This window comes from Bipolaris sorokiniana (genome assembly GCF_000338995.1).
Source record: "Bipolaris sorokiniana ND90Pr unplaced genomic scaffold COCSAscaffold_8, whole genome shotgun sequence".
Classification (NCBI taxonomy): Eukaryota; Fungi; Ascomycota; class Dothideomycetes; order Pleosporales; family Pleosporaceae; genus Bipolaris; species Bipolaris sorokiniana.
The window spans coordinates 487,899-511,807 of NW_006911902.1; the positions used below are offsets into that span (position 1 = coordinate 487,899).

The 23,909-nt window shown below is 49.8% G+C and overlaps 8 protein-coding genes across 8 annotated transcripts; 5 read left to right on the forward strand and 3 right to left on the reverse strand.

The window, feature by feature from the left end:
• Positions 1 to 24: 24 nt before the first annotated feature.
• COCSADRAFT_181802 (uncharacterized protein) lies at positions 25 to 1,451 on the reverse strand. The gene is made up of 2 exons (XM_007702444.1): positions 1,319 to 1,451; positions 25 to 1,261 (listed from the first exon to the last, which is right to left on the reverse strand). The coding sequence occupies exons 1-2, from the start codon at positions 1,329 to 1,331 to the stop codon at positions 429 to 431; spliced, it is 846 nt and encodes a 281-aa protein (XP_007700634.1). The 5' UTR covers positions 1,332 to 1,451; the 3' UTR covers positions 25 to 428.
• A 1,153-nt stretch (positions 1,452 to 2,604) lies between these two features.
• Positions 2,605 to 6,159, reverse strand: COCSADRAFT_118560 (uncharacterized protein). The gene is made up of 2 exons (XM_007702445.1): positions 6,114 to 6,159; positions 2,605 to 6,061 (listed from the first exon to the last, which is right to left on the reverse strand). The coding sequence occupies exons 1-2, from the start codon at positions 6,138 to 6,140 to the stop codon at positions 2,906 to 2,908; spliced, it is 3,183 nt and encodes a 1,060-aa protein (XP_007700635.1). The 5' UTR covers positions 6,141 to 6,159; the 3' UTR covers positions 2,605 to 2,905.
• A 395-nt stretch (positions 6,160 to 6,554) lies between these two features.
• On the forward strand, positions 6,555 to 11,796 carry COCSADRAFT_190791 (uncharacterized protein). Its single transcript, XM_007702446.1, has 2 exons — positions 6,555 to 7,118; positions 7,170 to 11,796. The coding sequence occupies exons 1-2, from the start codon at positions 6,732 to 6,734 to the stop codon at positions 11,298 to 11,300; spliced, it is 4,518 nt and encodes a 1,505-aa protein (XP_007700636.1). The 5' UTR covers positions 6,555 to 6,731; the 3' UTR covers positions 11,301 to 11,796.
• Positions 11,797 to 12,137: 341 nt separating this feature from the next.
• COCSADRAFT_181805 (uncharacterized protein) lies at positions 12,138 to 16,823 on the forward strand. Its single transcript, XM_007702447.1, has 2 exons — positions 12,138 to 14,514; positions 14,571 to 16,823. Exons 1-2 carry the CDS (start codon positions 12,259 to 12,261, stop codon positions 16,704 to 16,706), a joined length of 4,392 nt encoding a protein of 1,463 aa, XP_007700637.1. The 5' UTR covers positions 12,138 to 12,258; the 3' UTR covers positions 16,707 to 16,823.
• Positions 16,824 to 17,397: 574 nt separating this feature from the next.
• On the forward strand, positions 17,398 to 19,195 carry COCSADRAFT_358013 (uncharacterized protein; the record flags this gene model as incomplete). Its single annotated transcript, XM_007702448.1, has 3 exons — positions 17,398 to 17,693; positions 17,789 to 18,364; positions 18,432 to 19,195. Exons 1-3 carry the CDS (start codon positions 17,402 to 17,404, stop codon positions 19,193 to 19,195), a joined length of 1,632 nt encoding a protein of 543 aa, XP_007700638.1. The 5' UTR covers positions 17,398 to 17,401.
• COCSADRAFT_358030 (uncharacterized protein) lies at positions 19,137 to 21,040 on the reverse strand. Its single transcript, XM_007702449.1, has 2 exons — positions 20,827 to 21,040; positions 19,137 to 20,775 (listed from the first exon to the last, which is right to left on the reverse strand). The coding sequence occupies exons 1-2, from the start codon at positions 20,993 to 20,995 to the stop codon at positions 19,334 to 19,336; spliced, it is 1,611 nt and encodes a 536-aa protein (XP_007700639.1). The 5' UTR covers positions 20,996 to 21,040; the 3' UTR covers positions 19,137 to 19,333.
• Positions 21,041 to 21,473: 433 nt separating this feature from the next.
• Positions 21,474 to 22,686, forward strand: COCSADRAFT_358040 (carbohydrate esterase family 4 protein; the record flags this gene model as incomplete). The annotated part of the gene is made up of 4 exons (XM_007702450.1): positions 21,474 to 21,519; positions 21,570 to 22,007; positions 22,058 to 22,267; positions 22,320 to 22,686. 4 exons carry the CDS (start codon positions 21,474 to 21,476, stop codon positions 22,619 to 22,621), a joined length of 996 nt encoding a protein of 331 aa, XP_007700640.1. The 3' UTR covers positions 22,622 to 22,686.
• Positions 22,687 to 23,378: 692 nt separating this feature from the next.
• Positions 23,379 to 23,889, forward strand: COCSADRAFT_160959 (uncharacterized protein; the record flags this gene model as incomplete). Its single annotated transcript, XM_007702451.1, has 2 exons — positions 23,379 to 23,783; positions 23,842 to 23,889. The coding sequence occupies 2 exons, from the start codon at positions 23,379 to 23,381 to the stop codon at positions 23,887 to 23,889; spliced, it is 453 nt and encodes a 150-aa protein (XP_007700641.1).
• Positions 23,890 to 23,909: the final 20 nt, after the last annotated feature.

Here is a 23,909-nt window from a genome sequence, read left to right on the forward strand (position 1 = left end):
AACGAAGACAAACAGGATGTCATGGGATGAATGTAGCAATAACTAGTCATGGCACTCTAGGTGTGATAGTTCATTGAGCATCCTGGCCAGATAATGCAAGGCTTGTAATCAGAATCCATGCGAGATCAGCAGTAACAATGACCAAGTTTGAATCTATGTGATTGGAAACAGGAATGCCAGGCGCTCGGCAACCATGCAAAGGACGAACAAAGACAAATCCTTTTTCTGCTACTAATACACTCCGAGATGCTCGACAAGAACCAGTATACATGGTGGCCCCCTCTAGCAAAACCCATGGTTGAATAAAAAAACGGATGATAGCGTTTCCAGCAAAATACTCCTTCGAAACAAACCTTATTAAACGCCTTGACTTGATATCACCTGTCGTGCTGCTATTACCGCTCCTTACTTGATGCGTAGGAAAAATCCTACCGGTTCACAGCCGTGAAGCTCGCATCCGTCATCTCCGTGTCGCCATTCTGCGGTGGAACAGCAGCAGCAGCAGCAGCAGACTCGGTCGTAGTAGCAGCAGGAGGCTGCTGCGCAGCGCCAGAAAGCGCGCGTCGCCGACCGCCTTCCTCATCATTAGCCGCAGGCGCCGGACGCTGCTCGTCATACGCAGGATCAAAGTACTGGCGCTGGGGCTGAGACTGCGACTGCGCTGGTTGCTGGGGCTGTAGCGACGGAAGAGAATGTAAGGGAGGCAGGGATGGCGGCGGTGCTCCATTGACGACGCTGGTTGGGGGGCTGGCAGCCGTGGTGGCACTGCCGGCTCCGACGGTGCTGAAATAGTTGCTCTGCGACCGGCCTGGGTCTGGAGTGCTTTGCGCGCTGCTGACGGGATTCACGCTGTGCGATATATGGCCTATGGCTCCTATCCTTCCTTCGGGACCTAGTCTCTCCCCTTCGCCCCCTGCAGTACTGCTCGCGCCACCGGCGCCGCTACTGCCAAGGGGTGGGGTGCCCTTTCTGTTGTGGCTCCGCTTGCTGCGCAGCGGCTTGTCGGTTGGGGTGGGCGGGGGGCTGCTACTCCGATCGCTGTCATCGACGTTGTACTCCATGTGCTTGTTGAGTTGTTCGAGGAGAAAAGCGCGCTCGAGGCGCATCTTTTGGATTCCACGGTTGAGGCGGGTTATGCGCAGGCGCGTGCCATCGTTGTTGTCTTCAATGTCGGTTATCCGGCGGCGCAGATCGATGCATTTGCGGTAGTAGGCGGTTTCGACCGACGGCGGCAGGTCTTTGGAGGCGATTGCGCGGGAGGCTAACGTGACTGTTTAGTTACAAATGGTCTACTTGAGCGACATGCGACGCGCCTTACGCGGTTGTGGCATCTTTGCGCTCTCTTTTTTGCAGTGTTTGAGGTGTAATTCCAAAAAGTCGCAATGAGGTCCCAATAGCTTGACGTGTGGTGTCGCGGGTGGGCTGAGTGGTTGGAGGATATGGGGGTTGTTAGTCTCTGGGGCTGATGGTTGGACGCGCCCATGTTGAAGCTCGAACCTCTGTGGGGCCGACGTTGTTCCGAATAGCCTCACCTCCTGTGGCAACCTAGCCTTGGCATCAATACCACCTAGTTTTATGCCATCTACATGAATCCTACATCTTCTTGCATCAGGTTGCCTTGTAATTGCCGTAGCATTCGCTTGCCTTCTTGTAGGTCACTGTAGCCCCGCATGTTGATATGTCATTTCACCATCTTAGACCAAGTGTGTACGAACGCAGCTAAAGGCGTGATCGCTCTTGCCGCACGTTTTCAAATGCCTCGAGTACTCAGAAATATTGCTTACATACATTGGGATACTCGCTCACCGGACTTGAAATAGGTGTTAGGAGATCTGTGAGATAGAACCGGGTGCGCTTATCCCAAATGGGACACCGACTACATATGCATATCAAACTACATGTGCATATCACCGGACGTTTGGCTGACTCGGAGGTGCTCCCGTGCTGAAAAAATCGTTCATTAACAGAGAGACACCGGCTTGTTTGACTCTACTTATTTATATTCTCACTCCCAGCCCCGCCTAGTACTCGACGTTTGGGAAGCTACGACAAGCAGTACTATATTTGGCAGTTGCGCTACAGCCAGCGCAGCTATATAACCTAATCTGATACTCTGTCAGAAAGTCAAAACCATTCCTCAAATAAACACCCCGCCGTACGGTTGTAGCCGTGTGTTGTGTGAGTAGACTCGCTGAATAGTGTTTGGTCGGCGGGACTTCGGACTGCTTAAAACGCCTCGCTGGCAATCGATCGATACCACGTATGAAGAGTCTAATCCATACAGAATAGAGTAAAGTAAAGATAGGACCAGCAAATCATAAGATCAGGTGATGATGGGAGTGCGGTGTGGCTTTGGTTCTTCATATGCAGACTGCACAAAATCGAATGACCCTGACTATACAAATCTAGTAACTGGGTCTAGATGCGCTGCCATTGAAAATCAGTTCATACACATTAGAGCTCTGAGCACAGAACATCAAAATCATCATCTTGTATTGTTGTCAACGGTACCAGAAGACATGTTGTGTAATTCTTCAAAAGAATACACATAATCGACTCCATACAAGCTACGAGGTGAGATATGGGTGGGTGGACGGGGAAGGGAGAGAAGACGTATAAGATATACTTCTTTAAATTTCTGTAGGTCTGGGAATGTGTATTATTCTTTACTCATTAGTCCCTGATGTTGCTCTTGTAGGGTTGCTTGTTGGTGACCAAAGAAGATAGTGTGTAAGGAACACCTTAATCCTTAGTACTATGATGTTAGATAAAGGCTGACCCTGGATCCGGCAAATTCCACCATCTTCTTTCAGAATCCGCATGTGACTTAACAATGGGTCGTGAATAAGTAAAAATTAGTCCTGGGAAGCTTGGAATATATATTTGCCCTCACTCGGTACATGTTTTAAATCCGCACAAATTGCCAATGTGGTTTTCCAACCGGTACTTTGCCAAAAATCTTTTCTGCCTGAGCCGCAGTGCCAGTGCCAGAAACGAGAGTAAGAGGTTGTTTGTCGCTTTCATCTCGTCGACTCTTTTTATACAGCCGTAACCAAACAGCATCGGCATTGCTGCATTCAAGCGCCTGGCATACGTTCTTACTTTCTAGAGCTGGATCTAGTATATCTAGTATCTCTTCGAACCGCTCAGCTCGGACTGTGACGTGTTCAGCAATAGCACACAGCAGCTTGACAAGGCTATTCCAAATCATGCGCGAAGGTGTATCAATGTACGCTTCTGGTCGCGAAAATTCGGTAGTGGGATTCGCGGATATTGAAAGACTCATCATATCGGTCTCTATTCTGCCAGTATGCACTGCTTGTGTGCTTTTGTTACTGTTTTTGTTGGTGCCAATTTGCGTGTTGGTACGTTTATGCACCTTTTGTATGAGATGCCATGCATCATCGATTCTTGTCCTCATGAAGTTCCCTGCGTGTTCGCATATAAGCGCTATGGTATCGAGAGTACTAGATACAATGTACGCCTCAGGATCTTGAAGTCGAGGCAGAAGTACAGGCCATAGGGTGTTAATGAGCGGTAAGAATGAGTTTTCATGTTTGGCGAGTGCAGGCATGGTGGTTTGGAGGAGGGACAGTAAAGAGCTGCGTAGTGAAGGAGAGGTGGTCGTCAAGTAGTGTTGTGTCAACTCGGAGATCTTGAGAAGGATGTTGAAGGTGCGAGGTGCTGGTGGCGGAGGCTCTTCTGTCTGGGGTGGTGGATGTTCGTCCTCTTCACTTGGATTACCGTTGACATCTTCTGGGTTCTTCTCCTCTTTCCAAGGATTCTGAGGGAAAGACTCTTTTGAGGCTTTCTTCTCTTCCTCGTCCCGGCGGCGTGAGTCAACTTCTAGCTTTTTGAGTGTTTCCATGACATCGGCCATTGTGAGCTCCATGCTCTGCTTGCCTTCGTGCCTTCTATTGCTATCTGATTTGATTGCAAGTTGAGACGTTTTGACGCCTTCCTCTGTCATGCCTTTCAACACCGAGAATAATAGCTCTGCAAGTTTGGGATATCCGTGATATCTTTCCAAGGCTTCAAATATGCTGTCAACAAGATCATCGAGATACGGCAAGAGAGATGGACCGCACAACCGCATCATCATGAGCAAGACCTGCGGAGCTTGGGGCGAGACATCTCCATAAGCAAGTTTCAGACCGACTGCGTTGACTATGTAGTCGACGTTTTTGACGACCAGCTCTCCTACATTTGCATACCCGGATTCATCTGCAACAATGTTCAGACATGTCAAGGCATGTTCGCGCAGAGCCGTGTTGGAACTCCCCAGGTAGTGAAGTATTGGATAGAGAACCTCGCTCAGCTCGGGCCGAAACTCAGTCTTGTACTGTTTAGCCTGTAATGCTACTGTCTCGAGCGCTAGGGCGAAGAAATGCCAGGGCGTCTCTGTAGCTGGCTCGCGCTGATTTAGTAAAGAAAGGGAGTGCGAGTACAAATGGTCCAACAGCTCTTCCCTTGGATTTGGCGTTCCAAGATCCATGAAATCATCGATTGATGGATTGATTGCAGCCGCCTCCCTGACCAGATTGATTGACAACCAGAAGCTAGCCAGGCGCATTTCACCTGTCCCCATATCTATGGAGCCCATGAGTGCTTGTACTACTGCCAGAGCTGAGTTGGACTTTGCAATCTCTTGGACTAAAAGCTTGAACTCTGACATCATGTCATCCTGGCCTTTGGAATGCAAGCTGATGGATGGAAAGGATAACGATTTCATAGAGTTCAGAGCTAGGATGCGATTGGTGTTGGTATTGTATGTGTTTTCATTCAACTCCTCCAAACCTTTTGCATCAGAAAAGACGGCAGAAACGCCGTCGCGTAGGCTGTCGGCTAACCGCTCATCTAAGATGATTGGATCTTGTTCAAACAACCGTAAGGAAACCGATATCTGATTTACGATTCGGCGCCGATTGTGATTATCCTTGGACTGCATTAGTCGCGGTAGTGCCAGTATCCAGCCGTGCAAGCTTTCGCGTAAGAGATCGGAAAGCTTCTGGTCTACGAGTAACAGTTCCTTGAGTTCGTGCTCAATCGAGCCGCCCGAGCTTTCGTGACCAGCCAGACTAATCATAGTCTCGGTAGCCATGCTCATGCAGAGAGAAAGCGATGTGCGACAATCTTGTATGATGCACAAACACAGCCTGAGAAGGGCTTGCCGGACTTCTGATTTATCATGATCTCGCAGTTTGAAGACATTGGCGAGTGCAATCTTGATCTGCGAGGAGGTCGCCTGCAGCCAGGAAGTTGAGCGCACTACTTTGATACTATCTTCCGAACCTTTAGTCGGGTCTTCATCGGGTAGATCCTTGACTTTTGCGTCGCTCAGGAGACGACCGAGGAGCAATGCGAATACATCCAAACCTTGCTCAACGACCCGAAAGCCTGGTCGGTTACTGCTGCTTGGAGTGAGGACTTTGGTCAAAGATGAGATCATTCTAGGCAGAAAGCTCGCAAGAGCGTCGTCGTCCGCTATGGCATTGATGGTTGATTTTGTTGCACAAACGGCCTGAAATTTGATGTTATTAGCATTGCTATCTGTGAGGCTTTGGAGCATGACCAAGACTGCCTCTCCAAGAGTAGGGATATTTGGAGTTGCTGTGATGGCCTGTTGGCCCTCAGCTGTACGAGATACTCCTGTCATTAACTCGGAGATGCACTTGAGTGCCAAGGATTGAAGCTCTTCAGATGTGGCTGAGATGCCATTCTCTGCAGACGAGGGTTTGGCGAGGAAGGTGAAGAGGATGAGCAGCTGGCCAGACAGAGCTGGCTCCAGACGGCCTCCCCAGCCCGCACATAGCAAGGTTGAAATGCACTCAAGGCAAATTTCGAGTGCGCGAACAGGGACTTGGCGTGAGATTCGCAACACTTGCGAAATGGGGACGAAGGCGTACTCGGTCAGCTTTGCATCCAACAGACCGGGTTGGCTAGCTAGAGCGCGCAGTATAGTAAGCAGATCAGAAAGGGCATCTATCAGGTCCTTGCGAGTACTTTGGTTCTGCGAGAGGCTGGCAGTGACCTGCAAGAGGCGGATGCATATTTGCTTCAGCTGAAAAGGGATTAGCGTAGGCGTATGACATGGCGACGACGGTGCTGCTGACCCGTTGAAAGACTTGCTGTCTGTCCATGCTGTCTGTCTGTTTGTTGGGTTTTGGGTGGGGAAGAAGCAACCGTGGTTGGGTGTGCAGCAAATGCAAGAGGGGTGCTGATCAGATAGTCTACCGGCTTTGGCTGCCAAGTGAGGAGAATGAATGGCAGACTCAGAAGGGTGCAGTGTAGTGAATGTGCCAGCCAAGCATGTCGAGACAGCCAGGAAGGGCAGGCTGCTCCATATATCTATCCACTGCGATGATTGTTGTGAATGCGGGGGTTGTGGTTGTAGAAGAGAATGTAATTATGGGTTAGAGATAGGTAGGCAGGGTGATGTGTAAAGGCAGGACTAGACAAGAGTGGTGCGTCGCGTCCCACCGGGCTAGCCAATGGCTAGCGCGTCACTGCTCAGAAAGTCGCAGCAGCCCCGGTTCCCCTCGACCACCTCGTCACGTCACGCTACTAATACATCATTATTAACCACCACCACCACCGCGTCGCCAGCCTGCTCCACCACGGCCACGGTCACCCACACATCCTGGCTCCGCTTGACGCGCCCAATTAGTCCCCGCTCTTAGAAGCACATACCATTGTCCAAACCATCTGAATTGCACGCGCAGCCACGCGACATGACGCCTCGCAGTCGGCGGAGCGCGGCCGCTGCAACTGAAGCTGTCCAAGAGGAGGAGCAACAGGAAGAGGAGCAGCAGCAGGAAGAGCAGGAGCAGCATGGCCTCAAGAAGCTCCGCTTTAAACAGCCCTTAGTTGGCCGCCCAGGCAAGCCAGTGGGCGTCAGCGACCTCTTGACGCGACTAAAGGCACTTCTCGATGAACTGCGCACCATCGACCAAGAAGAGGCCCACCGCGACTCACTCATGCCCGTCGCCGAGTCGCTCGCCCATCACAGCCTGCTGCAGCACAAGGACAATGGCGTGCGCGCCTGGACCGTGTGCTGCATCGTTGACATGCTCAAGCTGTTTGCGCCTGATGCGCCCTATCCTGCATCCAAGCTCAAGGTACACCATCCTTGCCCCCACGGCCCTCCCATATGCTGATAGATTCCCCAGGAAATCTTCTCCGTCATTATCCACAAGCTTCTTCCCCTCCTCGCCGACCCCTCGCACCCATACAACAGCCAACACATGTACATTCTGCGCTCGCTCGCCGAATGGAAGAGCATTCTGCTTATCAACGAGATCCCGGGCTCTGACCAGCTCATCTCGGCCCTTTTCACCGCCTGCTTCGACGTTCTGTCTGGCCCCTCCAAGGCCGAGGACCTGAGCAAGAGCATCGAGCACAACATGACCGAGGTCCTCTCCACCATCATAGACGAGGCCCCATCAGTAACCCACGATGTTGTCGATGTCATAGTCGCACAGTTTCTCTGGGCAGACCCCATCACCCTCGGCGCTTCAAAGGGCAAGAAGAGCATCCAAGTGGATGCTAAGCAGTCGACACTGCGTCGCAAAGAGGCTCCACCCGCATACAACATGGCCAAGAACGTCTGCAACTCGTTCCCCGACAAGATGGCACGCCTAATTGGCAACTACTTTAGTTCCGTCATAGTCGACTTCACAAACTCTGGCACAACATACAAAGCTCATGACGCCGATGACGACCTACCAAAGGGCCCTTCCGAGGAAGACTTGAATGAGGCGCACAAAGCGCATCGCTTACTGCGTGAGCTGTGGAAATGTTGCCCGGGTGTCCTCCAGGACATCATCCCGCACTTACAGGACGAGCTCGCCACAGAGAACGTGCAGCTTCGTCAGCTTGCGACTGAGACCTTCGGTGATATGATTTCGGGGATTGGCGCGGCAGGCCCTCCTCCTCTACCCGACCTCGATCCGGTCGCATACCCCTCGCAAAGTCTGTCGCGAACCGAGTCTGCGCGGCCTTTTGATTATCTCACTACTCCTGTTTCCATCAACTCGTTTCCTACCCAATACCCTGTTGCATATCATTCATTCCTTCAGCGCAAAAACGACAAATCGGCCGTTATACGCGCCTCATGGACTACCGGCATTGGCCGCGTTTTAATGACGTCAGCTGGAGGCATTGGTCTTGATCTCGAAGAAGAGCAAAAACTGCTCAAACATTTTGCTGAATGTTTGATTGACAGTGATGAAAAGGTGCGATTAGCAGCCGTCAAGGCAGTTGCACACTTTGAGTTCAATGACATCGTTCGCAAACTAGGTAGCAACGGCGGCATGGCCGAAACTGGCTCTATCCTTTCCAATCTCGCAGATCGTGTCAAGGACAAAAAGAGCGTGATTCACTCTGAGTCCATGAAGCTGCTTGGTAGGATTTGGGGTGTGGCGGTTGGTGCCATTGCCGAGGGCGACGAAATTATCAAGTCACTCTTGGGTCCGATCCCTTCACGCATTCTCGAGGCTTGCTACGTAAACGATCTTGAAATCAACGTCCAAGTCGACTTGGCGTTGTACGATTCTTTGCTCCCTCTCGGATACCCGCCTCTAAAAGCAAAGGCAGCGCCTAACTCACAGGTGGTCAAGGATAGCCAAACAGCAAACGAACAAAATTACACGGAAGCAGACTTGGACAAGATTCGGACCGAGAGGCAACTCGTCCTTGTCAATGGGCTTGAAGAAAAGGCCAAAAAGGTTTTCTTTGCCAAGCAAGGAAATCAAGGCCCAGGCGCGAAGTACATGGAACATTTCCTGAAATTGTGCGAAGAATACAATGGCGGCGTGACTGATAAGAGCGGAAAAGATGTTACAACCAACCTCGAAGGCCTTATCACCTACTACGCAAAGACACTTCCGGACTCGACTAGGGTCAGGGACGATCTTTGGAAGTTTGCCAAGACCCATGATCGCCGCGCTTATGCCCTCATACGCTTTTGCATGGATCCAGCCAGCGACTACCGCAAGGTTTACAGGTCGATCAAAGAGCTCAGGAAGAGGATCGAGGACGGACCTGGTGCATCTCTGCTTGATACCCTGACCCCACTCCTCTATCGTGTTAGCCTATTGTGTTACAACAAGAGTCATGTCCCAGCTGTTATTGAGTTCACTAGAACCGACAACAAGGGCCTCGGTGCCACTGCTCATGAACTTCTAAAGGAGATCTCTACAAAGCATCCCAAGGTGTTTTCCACCCACGTGAAAGATCTATGCAAAACACTTGAGAGCGAAGCGCCAACGGCGACCAAGCCGAATCCTCTTGGTGCTGTGGATGACCTCAAGGCTTGTGCCGCATTTGCAAGGAAATTTCCCACGGACATTCCCATGAACGGCAAGGACAGCCGAAAATTGGTACAGAGTTTCTTGAACTTTGCATTCTACGGCACACCTCCACAAGCTGCCAAGCATGCGATCACCATCATTATGAATAGCGATGATAAGAAGGAAATGCACGCAAAAGAGATTCTCACCAAGAGTGTCAAAGGCTTCGAATATGGTGGTGCGCATTGGCTTACAAAGCTGGCTGCGCTCAGCCAATTAGTCCTGCTTGCCCAGTCAGATTGTGAAGATGAGATGGATGCAGTGATTGAAGTTGCGATTCAGGAAGTCCTTCAAAAACCACACGCAACATCCGCTGAGGCTGATGCCGAATGGATGGAAACACCCGATGCCGATATTCAAGGTCGATCCTGGGCCATCAAGATTCTTGTCAACCGACTCCGCGCTTTACCTGCCGAAGCGACCTCTAAGGAGGCTGTGCAGGACACATACACGCTACTGAATCGCTTTGTGCAGAACAGTGGTGAAGGATCCACCGACGACAGCACTCCGGCTGCACACAAGTCGCGTCAGCGCCTCCTTGCAGCCAACTCCCTGCTCAAGCTTTCTTGCCATAAGCGGCTCGACCCCTTCTTAACACCTGCCAACTTTGTTCAACTGGCCCTTGTGACACACGACCCTTGTACCCAAGTACGCAAAGGCTTTGCTGATAAGCTGATGAAGTACCTTGGCCAAGGTCGTCTTCCTCCCCGCTTTTATACCGTACTCTTTTTCCTCGCGCACGATCCGGACAAGAACATCAAAAACGGCACAATGACCTGGATTCGTGCACGCCGCGCTGCCTTTGCTGCACGAAAAGAAACTGTTCTAGAGTCGGTGTTTGCGAGATTGTTGAGTTTACTCGCCCATCACCCAGATTTTGACACCGAAGATGATACGCTGAAGCTCATGTCGGAGTACATCTTATACTATCTCAAGTGCGTGGCAACCGAAGAAAATTTGCCTCTCATCTTCCACGTTGCTCAACGGGTCAAAGGCGTTGCAGACGGAATTTCACCTTCACGACAGGCTGATGAGAATCTATACATTCTGTCTGATTTGGCCCAAGCCCTGATCCGCTCATGGGAAGAGCAAAACAACTGGACCATGCAATTATACCCAGGAAAAATGAAGCTCCCGTCTGGAATCTTCCGACCTCTCGAAAGTCATGAGCGGGCACAGGAAATTGCAATGAAGACATGGATTGGAGAAGACTTGGTGGATGAGCTTGATCCCCTAGTGCGCAAATACATCCGAAATAAGAAGCGGAAAGCTTCGGAAGGTACAGAGAAGCCACGCAAGAAGGCCAAGAGTGATCGGCCTATCAAAGAGAAGAAGGCCAAGGCAGATCGACCTGTGAAGACACCCAAGAAGAAGAGGAGAAGCGGTGACGATGATGATGCAAGCGACGTCGATGGTGGTGTCGCTCCATCAAGTGGTCCCCGCAGGAAGAGCGATCGGCGGAGCACTGTGCACAAGAGCTATGTTGAGGTATCAAGTGACGATGACGGCGCCGAGGCTGGTATTGAAGAAGTCGAAGAAGAAGATGCGGATGCTTCTGAGGACGAAGAAGCCGAGGACGAGTCAAGCCCCGCACCTAAAGAAGATGTAGAGATGGCTGATACCGAGACACCGGCTGAACAGGAGGCCGAAGCCACTGTGGAGGCATCCGAGCCTTCTTCAGACGCTGAGCCTGAGCCTGAACCCGCGCCGGCCAGAAAATCAGCTAGAGGTAAAGCCGCGGACAAGACCAACGGTGTCAAGTCTTCTCCTGCTCAAAAGCGCAAAGCTGCTGAGCCGGTTAAAGAGGACACACCGCCCAAATCAGCGAAGGGCGCAACGAAAGCCAGGACAACGAGGGCTAAGGCAAATGGAACTGCAACGGCAGTTCCGTCAAGCCCAACTACCAATGGCACGCCCATTGTTCGGCGCAGCGGTCGCGCTCGTGCCTAAGATCCTGCTCCATCTATATCTTCTCTTGGCCTCAGTCATAATCAAGAGTACTCCGTGCCTGGCACAAAATGGCGTTTCGAGAGCGATGTTTGTTTCACTCTGTTGTTAGATACCATAGTCGCGTAAGCTCAGTATGTTCGTTTGCGGTACAAAAGGTAGTTTTGGATTTTTGTTTAGCTGGGCGTCCTAGGAAATAAGTGCTGCTGTTTTCCCCCGGGGCATACCATGGAAAGTGGTAGCATGGGGGAGTTTACTATCTCATGCATGTATTCAAGTCATTCTTGTACACGTGTGACTCGCCGTTTTGTGGGGATGGTAGAAGGTATGTCTTGAGATACAATGAGGAATGGATAGCCCAAAGTTTATATCATGTCTTTTGAATCTTTTATTCCATCATTGTATCGATGCAGTAAATTTCTTGTGGAAATGGAAAATCAGTATTACCGTGATTAGTGTAGATGCACTTTTACGGTACCTACATACCGACAGTCACGTGAGTTGACGCTACTATGTACGTACATAAAAGCTAGAAGCTATCCTGAAGCGATTTGACACACTTCAATACCACAGATGTCATTGAGTACTTCACACGACTTGGATGTCTCGCGTGTTTTCAATGTCTCGCCCAACTGGAGCGTACCACAGCCTTGTGTCCACATGCATTCGGCTGTGCCTAGTGCCCCCGCTTGAAGTGCAATACGATGCCCTCGCCACATTTACGTAGTAGAACACAACGGCAACACCCCACCCTAACTCAAAAACTCTGTCGCAGCTTGCGTCTTTTCATTGTGGTAATATAGTGTGGGATATATGTGTTTTATCTTTTCCTATCGACATTGCTGAGGGTGTGAAGGTATTGCCAGATAGTAGCCCTACCACCGCACGCTCTTGTTACTAGGCTGCCGCGTTGAGCCTCCTGCAACTCGTCCCTACTACATGCGCCGTCCCTGTTTTATTCATGGGCATGCGTCTTCTCAAGGTTGAAGATGATGGAGGCCTCTCTTTCGCCGAGTTCGACGAAGACACTAAGCCGCCGTATGCGATACTTTCGCACAGGTGGGGAGCGGAAGGAACCGAGATAACCTTTGAGGAGATGCAAGGGGACACGAACGAAAAAAAGTCTGGCTATAAGAAGATTCGCCTCTGCGGGAAACAAGCACAGCGAGACGGCTTGCAGTATTTCTGGGTCGATACTTGCTGCATCAATAAAGCAAACAAGGCTGAGCTATCGCTGGCTATCCAGTCCATGTTTCGCTGGTACCGGGACTCGGCTCGATGTTACGTCTATTTGTCGGATGTTTCAAGCTCACCTCTAGACACCACCCTGGTATGCGACCTGCAGGAGTCCAAGATTCTAAAAAGCGAATGGTTCACCCGAGGCTGGACACTCCAGGAGCTCCTCGCACCCAGCTCGGTTGAGTTCTTCTCACAAGAATGGGAGAAGCTTGGTGACAGGAAATCGCTAATACAACAAGTGCACGAGGCTACTGGGATCCCGCATCGAGCGTTGCAAGGAGGTGCATTGTCTCAGTTTAGTGTCAGCGATCGGCTGCGGTGGATTGAATATCGGCATACTACATGTCCAGAAGACAAAGCATACTCCATAGCGGGTGTTGTCGACATCGATTTGGCGCCATGTTATGGCGAAGGTGTCGAAGGAGCGTTTAGACGACTTCACGACGAGATTGAAAAATCAGCTCAATGTATTCAAGACCTATGTGGCACAGACTCGCGGAAAGACAAGCAGCGTATTGAGGAGATGAAAGGCGGTCTGTTAAAAGATGCATACAGTTGGGTCTTTCACAATGATAGTTACAGGCATTGGCACGCAGATCTGGAGAGCCGAGTGTTGTGGGTCAAGGGTGACCCTGGAAAAGGCAAGACGATGTTGCTCTGTGGCATCATTGACGAATTGCAGACATCTACTTCGATTAGGAATGCAACGACAGTGTCTTACTTCTTCTGCCAGGCCAACGACCCGCGGATTAATAGCGCTACGGCTATACTACGTGGATTGCTGTACTCGCTTGTGAGCCAGCAGCCATCACTCGTGTCTTCCGTGCGTAAAAAGTACGATCACATAGGCAGAAAAATGTTCGAGGACGCAAACGCATGGATTACCTTGGAAGCCATTTTTGCGGATGTGCTACAGAACCCGGGCCTTCCTCCTACTACCTACCTAATCATCGATGCGCTAGACGAGTGCGTTACTGACTTGCCAAAGTTTCTTGATTTTATTATAAGACATTCGTCTGCTTCCCGCGTCAAGTGGATTGTTTCTAGCCGCAACTGGCCAGAAATCGAGGAACGCCTAGAGAAAGCTGGCTCCAAAGTCAGGTTGAGCCTTGAGCTAAATCCGACTTCTGTTTCGAAGGCGGTCGAATTTTTCATTGAACAAAGGGTCTCTCAACTTGCGAAGCAGAACAAATACGACGAGCGGACTCAACGTGCTGTGTTAGATCATCTAGCGCTGAATGCGAACGATACATTCCTCTGGGTAGCGCTGGCGTGCCAGCATCTTGAAATGACGGCGCGGCGAAATGTCCCGAGGAAATTACAATTATTCCCACCTGGATTAGATGCTCTATACGGGCGAATGATGCAACAGCTCAGTAGGAAGGATGATGCTGAGCTTTGCAAACAGGTGTTGGCTACGGTCACGCTCGTGTACCGGCCTATCACGCTCAAGGAGCTTGTAACGCTTGTTGCATCACTTGAAGATGTGACTAGTGATGCAGAGTTACGAGAGATTATTGGTCTTTGTGGCTCCTTTCTCACCCTGCGAGAACAGACTTTGCACTTTGTTCACCAGTCAGCCAAAGACTTTCTTCTTGCCAAGGCTACCCAGGAAATTTTCCCAGCTGGACAGGAGGCTCTCCATCAGGCCATATTCGCCAGGTCACTCCAGGTTATGTCAATCACCCTAAAGAGGGACATGTACGGACTAAAGGCGATAGGCGCACTGATCGAAGACATTGAGAAGCCTAAGCTAGACCCATTAGCAGCAGTCTCTTATTCCTGTATTTACTGGATCGACCATCTATGCGAATCAAAGCTTACAGCTTCTACGCTTGATCCGGAACATCTACGAGATGGGGGGTTTGTTGATAGGTTTCTGAAAAAGACATTTCTGTACTGGCTAGAATCCCTCAGTCTTTGCAGGAGTATGTCCTACGGCATAGTTTCGATGAACAAGCTACATATGTTAGCACAGGTATGTCTGCGCTAAACAGCTCTAATATGTATATATTCTATACTGATCTTAGCCAGGAACAGGGAGAGGTGACTCCCTTCACTCAGCTTGTATACGATGCGTATCGTTTTATCATGTATCACAAACAAACAATTGAACTCAGCCCTCTCCAGGCATACATATCTGCGCTATTGTTCAGCCCGACAGACAGTCTGATTAGAAAATGTTACCATCACGAAGCACCTGGATATATCTCGATTACAACAGCTATAGCGAGTACCTGGAGTGCATGTCTACAAACGCTTGAGGGACATGACAGTGCCGTCTTATCAGTAGCCTTCTCTCATGACTCGTCACGAGTCGTATCTGGGTCACTCAATGCCACGGCAAAGATCTGGGATACTAACAGCGGCGCTTGCCTTCTGACACTGAGAGGCCATGCCGGTGGTGTGCAATCAGTGGCCTTCTCTCATGACTCGTCACGAGTCGCCTCGGGGTCGTCTGATACCACGGTCAAGATATGGGATACCAACAGCGGGAACTGTCTTCTGACACTAAGAGGCCATACCGAAATTATCAAATCAGTGGCCTTCTCTTGTAATTCCTCATGGATTGCCTCCGGGTCAGATGACTCCACTGTCAAGATCTGGAACTCAAGTAGTGGAGATTGTCTCCAGACACTTCATCATGGCGGTCGGATTAGCTTAATAGCCTTCTCTCACAACTCTACCCGACTGTTGCTAACATATTCTGATGTCAAAACGGTGGGAGTAAGGGTCTGGGACCTAAAGGAAGGCAGAATTTTTAACACTGTTCGAAGTGATTGTAACGACTTCATGTCAATATTTTTCTCGCACGATTGCGCTAGAATTGCGTCGGTCACTTGGAGATCTTTATGCAAAGAAGTTGAAGTCTGGGATTTGGACAGTGGCAATTTGCTGCAGACACTCAAGGGGCATAATAATGCAGTCGATTCGGTGGCCTTCTCTCACAATTCGATACAGCTAGCGTCCGGATCAAACGACGGTACTATCAAGATCTGGAATGTGATTACGGGAGAGTGTCTTCGAACGTATGAAGGCCATATTTTCAGTGTTGGTTCAGTGGCCTTCTCTCACGACTCAGTTCATCTGGTATCTGGATCAGGCGACTTCACAATCAAAATCTGGGATGCAAATAGTACTGTGTGCTTCCAGACCCTAAGAGGCAATAGTGGCAATGTTGAATTAGTAGTCTTCTCTCCCGATTCGGCACTACTAGCATCCGGATTCAGCGACGGCACAATCAAAGTCTGGTGCGTGAGTAGTGGAAAGTGTGTGCAAATGCTCAAGCACCATGATTTCAAGGTCTCTGACTACAAGAACTGTGATGATGAGATCCTCTCAGCGGCTTTTTCCCATGACTCGACCTTGTTAGGATCTGCATCACCTGACGGAACAATCAAAATATGGAACGTAAGTAACGGAAAGTGCCTCCAGACACTCAACAACAACGGTCCTATTCACACTATAGACTTCTCATACAATTCTGCCTGGCTGGCGTCGGCATCCTCGACATCAAAGGGTTGTACTAGTAAGCTATGGGACCTGAGCAGTGGCATGTGCATCAAAACCTTCACGTATGATGATATCCGGGATACAGGAATTCCTATCGGATCGGTGGCCATATCTCACGACTCGGCCCAGCTAGCATTAGCATCTCACAGCTTCACAATCCATATTTGGAACACTAGCAATGGCGAGAGACTCCAGACGCTGGAGGGTCATAGTGGAATGGTCCTCTCAATAGCCTTCTCCCATGACTCGGCGCTTCTTGCATCCCAATCGGTTGACAACATAGTGAAGATTTGGGATCTGAAACGCGGTGTCTGCCTTGCGACTTACGAAACTGATATTTGGGATGTACTTACAGAATTCGAAGCTACTGGACCATATCTTTGTGTTGGCACTGGCACCATCGATATCAACGCTGCTTTAGGCTCATGGTCACTCCCAGATACTTCCAAGCCTCGCATTCCTCGATACCGTGGCATTGGTCTAAGTCCGTGTAGGGAGTGGATCACTCATGAGACAAGGCTCCTTGCTCGGATACCTCCAGAATACCGGCCAGGACATGTGATGGTGTCAGGAAATACTATTGCTATCGCTAACAACTCAGGAATCGTGTGGATATGTAAAGTTGATGTCGATAAGCTTTTAGCTATGAAATCATGATTTTCTAATCGGTTGGACTGTGATCTTTGTGTTCTAGAGGCCTACAGGCAACACTGATGTACAAGTACTGCTGATTTGCCATGATGCAGCTTCGAATACCTCTAGAAAATTTAGAATAGACTTCATGTTTTCTACTTCTGATTTGCTACCGTATGTTTTTGGATATGTCTGATAAACTATTAGAGAGTTGTTCAACTAATATGTAACTGTCGCATCCTCAGTGTGAGAACCATGCGACTTCCCCACCAGGAACGATTCTTGCGGGTCCAATGCCCGTTGGGATAGACCGGGCGCGAATCCTCACATGCTGTTCTTTTCAAAACGATGATCCGAAGAACCCTGAACCATCTTCTTGAGATCCGTCCAATACTACTGGGTGAACCAAAATGAAGGCACTTGTAGTTACCCTATCATTGCTGCCCATTCGAATGCCATTAGCCGAAGCTGAACCAAACACAGTCTTCACAACTATCCTCCTAGCAAGTATAGAATAATGCCGCATACTGCTACTTCAGTTTCGAAAAAAAATCAAGAAATCTACTGTCCTACACCACCGCACCGACAATCACAAGTATACCCACACCCACATTGATGAGTGAACAGCCACCACGCCCTCAAACACGCAACTGTCTCCCCATCACCGCCCTCCACTATAGAAATCCCCATTCTCCTCCCTTCTACAAAATCCACTCAAGATGCCATCCTGGACAGCAGCACCCGCAACAATAGCCGAGCGTCGAACCGCCGCCGACGCCATCATCCTCCACCAAGCCAACCACCTCCCCCGCAAAAAACTCCTCATCGTCTTCTCCGTCCTCGCCATCTCGCACGTCGTCTGCTTCATTGACCAGACAGGCATCGGCGTCGCGCTCTCGACCATCGGCCGTGAACTCAACGCCGAAGACACGATTAGCTGGGCGGGCACGAGCGCACTGATCGCCAATACCATTTTTCATGTCTTGTATGGAAGGATGAGTGATTTGTTCGGTACGTAATATACACCCCCTCTTTCCACTTCGATTCATGTTCGAAATAGAAAGGAAAAGAGGAAGAAAGCTGATTGGAGTTTTTGTGATGTAAAGGTCGAAAATCCGTCCTCCTAGCCGCCTTAGCCCTCCTCTGCATCTCTTCTCTCCTTTGCGGCCTCGCCCTCAACGCAAAAATGCTCTACGTATTCCGCGCGTTATCTGGTGTGGCGAATGGGGGCGTCGTGTCGCTCTCCTCCATGATTGTGTCCGATATCGTGACGTTGAAAGAGCGGGGGAAGTGGCAGGGTATGATTGGTGCTTGTGTTGGGATTGGCAACATGTCTGGACCGTTTATCGCAGCGGCGTTTGTGCAGAAGAGTACGTGGCGTGGGTTCTTTTGGCTGCTGAGTCCTATTGCAGCGGTTTGCGCGGTTTTGTGCTTGTTTGTGCTGCCAACGCCAGTGCATCAACCCAGAGCGGATGTGAAGACGGTGATGAAGAGGGTTGATTACGGAGGAATATTTTTTGGAAGTGCGGCACTGTTGCTGCTGCTTATCCCGATTGCAGGGGGTGGTGATTATTTCGAGTGGGACTCGCCGATGGTGATTTCCATGCTGGTGCTTGGGGGGTGCTGTGTGCTCATTTTCGTGTACATTGAGCATAAGGTAGCGGTGCTCCCTATGATGCCGCGTAAGTTTGTTCCCTTTCCAAACACCATTTTAAGGTTACTCACTAATGCTTCTATCTACCGCTTCAGTAACTCTCTTCAAATCTGGTCCCGTATCCGTCATGCTGATTCAAAACTTCCTCTTCGGAATGGTCGCCTACTCGCAAACTTACTACCTCCCCCTCTTCATGCAAAACGCACGCCGCCTCTCTCCTATCACCTCCGCCTGTCTCATGCTCCCCATTTCCGGTTCGCAGACTTTTTCTTCCATCGCTGCGGGTCAGTACATGTCGCGCTCCGGCCGTTACGGCGAAGTCATCTGGACCGGTTTTTTCCTGTGGACCCTCGGCGTAGGACTAACATGCATCTTCTCGCTCGACACGCCACTGTGGGCTATCGCACTCATCCTCGCTATCCAGGGTATTGGTATTGGTGCAGTATTCCAACCCGTGCTCGTTGCACTACAAGCACACTGTTCAAAAGCTCATCGTGCAATCGTCATCTCCAACCGCAATTTCATCAGGAGTCTTGGCGGTGCGGTTGGTCTAGCGGTTTCGGCGGCGACACTCCAGAATTCGCTGTATACTGCTATGCCGGTTGAGTTTCGTGGCCTGATGCTTAGCTCGTATGATACGCCGCCGTTCGAGACAATGGATGGTAGGCAGATTCGGCTCATCTTGAAGGCATATGCGACAGCTAGTCGGACGGTTTTTATTGTGAATGTACCTTTGATGGTGCTGTGTCTGATAGGATGTTTCTTGATCAAGGATAAGGGACTCATGCAGCAGGAAGAGGACAAGAGTGTCGAGAAGACGATCAGTCGAGACGAGGAATCAAGTCATACCGGTAGGTAATTGGGGATGGACAACAGGATATAATATTCAACCGTTTTTTTTCCAGAAAAAAAGTTATTTGGTCATTCTTTTCACCAGTACAGTAGTTTGTATCATACTGCAATCAAGATTCGGTGTTCCAATGTCTTCTTCTTCTCCTCACAACTCCCTCCAATTCCACTCCCTCTCCCACGCATACGCCGCTTCCAAAACTTCCATCTCACCCCACCACCTCCCCACAATCTGCATGCTAACCGGCAACCGGACTCCATCCTGCACGCCTGGCCCCTCCAACACATCCAAAAACCCAATTGGCAGCGCAAGCGCTGGATGCCCACTCTGATTAAACGGCGCCATATTCGATGTCAACCCAACCTGCTTCGCCACCTGCTCCAACGGCGTCGCATCAGGCGACGGATGACTCGTCGCCACGTACGGTAGCGTAGGCGTAAGTAACAAGTCATACTCGTTTAGCACCGCATCATACGCATCGCGCAGCTGTCTAGACAGGTTTGTGGCTTTAGCGAGCAAATTGGGGAACTGCTGTGTCGCATATAGTCCGTTTAGGTAAATATTCCTTGTAGAAGGGTATGCTTCGTCCCAGCTTTCCCGAGCTGCGGCAGCTTGCTGGAAGAGAGTGTTCAGGGAAAGCATTTGGTGCGAGCGACGCCCAAAGGGGCCACTGGTTTTGCTTAGGAATCCACCGACTTTGGAGATGCCGGTCCAGATCGCAGCGCCTTTGGAGTGGAGGGGGATGGAGACTTGGGTTACGGTTGCACCGAGTGAGGTGTATTTTGAGGCTGCGGCGAGGAAGGTTTGGACTACGCGGTTGTCCATGTCAGGGGTGGAGAGGGATTCGGTTATTATTGCGAATTTCTTTCCTTGGAGAGGTTTCTCTAAGGGAAGGTTGGCGATGGAAGTGTAGAGTGGGACTTTAGAGGGGTGTGGTGCAGCAAAGGAGCGATCATCAATGTTATCATTGCCTGCGATAGTTTCGAGGAGAAGAGCGTTTTCTAGAACGGTGCGTGTCATAGGGCCGATGTGGTCGTTGGTTGGCTCATTGCTGCCACAGCCCGTGTATGGGACAAGTCCGAATGTAGGCTTTAGTCCTACGATGCCGCAATTGGCGGCTGGGACACGAATACTTCCTCCTTGATCTGCGCCGATGGCTCCATCAGCTTCGCCCAGTGCAACGATGACTCCTGATCCACTAGAGCTTCCGCCTGCACTGTAGCCTTTTGCAAACGGATTCTCAACTATGCCAGTACCGGAGGAGTGGCTTGTTGCTGAGTGACATAGATTTTCGCAAACAGCTTTTCCCAGGATACGCCCGCCGGATTCCAAGATACGCGTTGTAACTGTTGCATCGAGATCCGGAACGTAGTCTTTGATGAATTTGGTGCCTAATAGCATCGAAACGCCTTTGACAGCTATATTGTCTTTCAAGACAAAGGTCTTGCCGTGCAGCTTCCCTTTGCTGTCAGCGAGCTTGTCAGTGATATTGCACTTCCACGCCCATGCTCCATGAGCATTTTCTGATCTCTCTGGAAAATGTGCATTTTCTCTCAGAAAGCGATCTTCATCCACGCATGGGATGTAATCTATTACTGCTCAGTTCAAATCTCGCAATTCATCGTCCTTTTGCAGCTTACCTTCCATAGCCATCAGCTGTTCGCTCGCATCATGAAAAACCGCAAGTAGGCGTCGATAGTCTTCCTTCTCTTTTTCATCTATCGGCATGCCAAGCTGTAAGCAAAGTTTGTCTAGGGTTTCCGTTGTGACGGGGTTGCCATGGCTTGCATCCAGTGAGAATACCGACATGCTTCTTATTGTTTGAGAAATTTGTAATTTGGTCAATTAATGGAGTTGTATCTAAGATCAATTTCAGTAAGAAGAACGAATACGGTGATGTTCGTTCAAGGACTCCAATGTGTGCTAACACATCGCTAAACCCAAATATAATTTGACACATAGTGCTTAGAAGGTGCCCTGATAAGAACACAATCTAAGAAGGAACCGTAGTACTCCAGATGATGCAAAGGAATTCACAGAGAAACGATAAGAGTGATGCGGGGTTGGTGGGTCGCCTTGCCCATCATCGGAATTGTTACTCCCGATCAACCAGCCTGCCAGTAACAACGACCGTAGGCAAGCAGCCTCCGTTTGTAGAAAGATAACGATGGCTTGGATTTTAGATAATTGAATACATATGGAGAAAGATAATGCGATCCCACATCAGGGATCTCAAAACACATCATCTTATTTTCGAGTGTCTTTGGAACGCCCTAGTTGATCCATCATGGTCCATGTTGAAGAGTCACTGCAGCTGCCGCGAGACTTTGAAGGTGCGAAAATTTAAAGCAAGCGCACTCCTAATACTTACAAGTTGAACCAGGTTTTGGAGAAGACGGCCATGATGCGCAATGGCCAAATGGAGCTCGAATAGCCATTTCCTTTGTTCTGAACTACGAAGAGGGTGGGGAGAGAAACCCTATAGACGGCGATGGTACTAGTGAGCCCTATCTCTGGGAAAAAGGTCCGTCAGGAGGCGGAAGGGAGCAACGGCATCTCAATGGCGAGCAAGACTATGAGTATGGTAGTCGATGCGGCTCTTGGCGCATACTCCGTTTGATGAAAGAGTTTGGCTGGAGCATGACTCTATGGGCTATTGCTATAGCCATGGAAAGAAATCCCTCGTTTGCCAAAGCCTGTGTCAGGGACGGGCATGAAATCGGTGCGCATGGTTACAGGTGGTTGGATATTTGGGATTACTCGCTGGAGGAAGACAAAACCTACATCAAGAAGACGTGTAAGGTGCTCGAGGCTGCCACTGGTGCGTCTTTTTCAGATGTTTCCGTTGAAGTTGAGCTGATCAGGGTACAGGAGAGTTTCCGGTTGGAGCATATTTTGGAAGAGGTACTCCGAATACAGCTAGCTTGCTCCCTATCATGTGGAAAGAGATGGGCCATAAAATGCTATACACTTCTGAAGTGTATAACGAAGATTCCCCTTATTGGATCGATCTCCCATGGGAGAAAACACTCCCAGACGAAGAGAAGGAAGGCTTGTTAATGCTGCCGTATAACTACGACTGTAAGCAGACTTCGTCGTGCATTTCTCAGTGTCGAGCTAATACCAGAATAAGGCAATGATGGAAAGTTCCATATGCTTCCAGGTTTCGTCAGTTCAGCTGGTGCTGTATATGAGCAGTATCTGAAAGACACGTTTGACTGCCTATACAGGGAAGGTGGGAAAATGATGACAATACCCTTGCATTCCAGGATAGCGGGTAAGCCAGGAAGATCTGAAAGTCTTCGCAATTTCATGAAGTACGTTTCTCAAAAAGAAGGGGTTTGGGTAGCGACGCGAAGAGATATTGCCAACCATTACTGCAAGATTTTCCCTTACAAGCCGGGGTCGAAGACTGGTGGGCTCAACTCGCTTTAATAACTGCTCCTGGAGGCTTGGATAGTTTTCAAAGGCTATCCATACATTTAAATAGAGAAAAAGATGGCTGCAATACATCTACAATACTGTTCAGGTGTTCAATTGGGATGTCCTTGGTCAAGAATCGGCTACTCAAAGTGATACAATGCGAGATTTGGGACTAAGAAGAACGCGAGTACGTTCAAAATAAGTTACAGCTTACACAAAATGATATGAGTAAATATAGCAAGACTTCCATTACAGCATGTTACTTCAAAATGGTCGTCCTGCTCCGGAATAGATTCACCTAATGTTATCAACTAGTTCAAATGCCGACATCTCCGACCCGACACCAATCACATCGGCATTTTCGTGCCGATATCCTATCGCCTTATCATGCACAATAATACCTTGCTTTCTGGAACCAAACAATCTCTATCTTTGAACGATCTGGGTAACCTATCGGGGCTATTGGCGAGCTTGAAAACAAACTCCAATGTGACGAGATTGCGAAGGTTCTGTGAATGTAGTATACCCCCTGTGCTCATTTGGGCCTAGTACGAAGAGGGAATAGTCTGCGGCGAACCAGGACCGGCCCGTTAGTGTGAGATTAGGTTCCACCTAAAACGAACAATCAAGATCACTCAGGGGAAAAACACCACACACAGCGAGAACTTGATTTTTGGAATTCAGTCGTTTTTTCGCACTCAAACGCTCGCTCTTGACGCCAATTGACTAGCCAGCACTCAGCCGTAGCGCCCACTGCGACTGACGTGCCATGGCGACACCGTGGCCTCAGCAGCCCGCATGGCCAACACCATTCCGCGAGCACGCTACACGACTCAGCACCTACCTTCAGGACGCGCTGACCTGCATCGATCGCACTCAAAGCCAGCCCGTACCGGCAGACCTTGTCAAGATCATTATCCATGGCACCCTGACATTCATACTGAAAGTGCAACACGCCCCCGACCTCAGCACGGTATGCGACGCGCTTAGCATCCTGCAAACCGAGGCCAAAGCGACCTCGGACAACACCGCGCGAATGCTCGACGCCGTCAAACAAGAACTTAAGACCGAACTTAAAAATACAACCGACACTGTCCACACAATCGCTGCAAACGTACAACTGAACATAAGAGCTGGAGAGGAAGCAAAGACAGCAGCCAAGGAGGCGGCAGAGGTAGGTAAAGCCAGCCTAGAGATGGCAAGACGGATCAAAAATGCAGGACCACAGACAGGTGGCGCGCTCAGCTATGCTGCGATGGCAGCGAGGGGCGCGACGCTAGCAGGTACATCGAATACACAA

Coding starts and splice junctions, on each gene's coding strand:
- COCSADRAFT_190791 (XM_007702446.1), top strand. CDS start 6,732: ATGACGCCTCGCAGTCGGCGGAGCGCGGCCGCTGCAACTGAAGCTGTC. Junction 7,119..7,169: donor ATCCTGCATCCAAGCTCAAG/GTACACCATCCT, acceptor TAGATTCCCCAG/GAAATCTTCTCCGTCATTAT.
- COCSADRAFT_358030 (XM_007702449.1), bottom strand. CDS start 20,995: ATGTCGGTATTCTCACTGGATGCAAGCCATGGCAACCCCGTCACAACG. Junction 20,776..20,826: donor ACAGCTGATGGCTATGGAAG/GTAAGCTGCAAA, acceptor GAGCAGTAATAG/ATTACATCCCATGCGTGGAT.
- COCSADRAFT_181805 (XM_007702447.1), top strand. CDS start 12,259: ATGGGCATGCGTCTTCTCAAGGTTGAAGATGATGGAGGCCTCTCTTTC. Junction 14,515..14,570: donor AGCTACATATGTTAGCACAG/GTATGTCTGCGC, acceptor GATCTTAGCCAG/GAACAGGGAGAGGTGACTCC.
- COCSADRAFT_118560 (XM_007702445.1), bottom strand. CDS start 6,140: ATGGACAGACAGCAAGTCTTTCAACGG. Junction 6,062..6,113: donor GACAGCAAGTCTTTCAACGG/GTCAGCAGCACC, acceptor ATCCCTTTTCAG/CTGAAGCAAATATGCATCCG.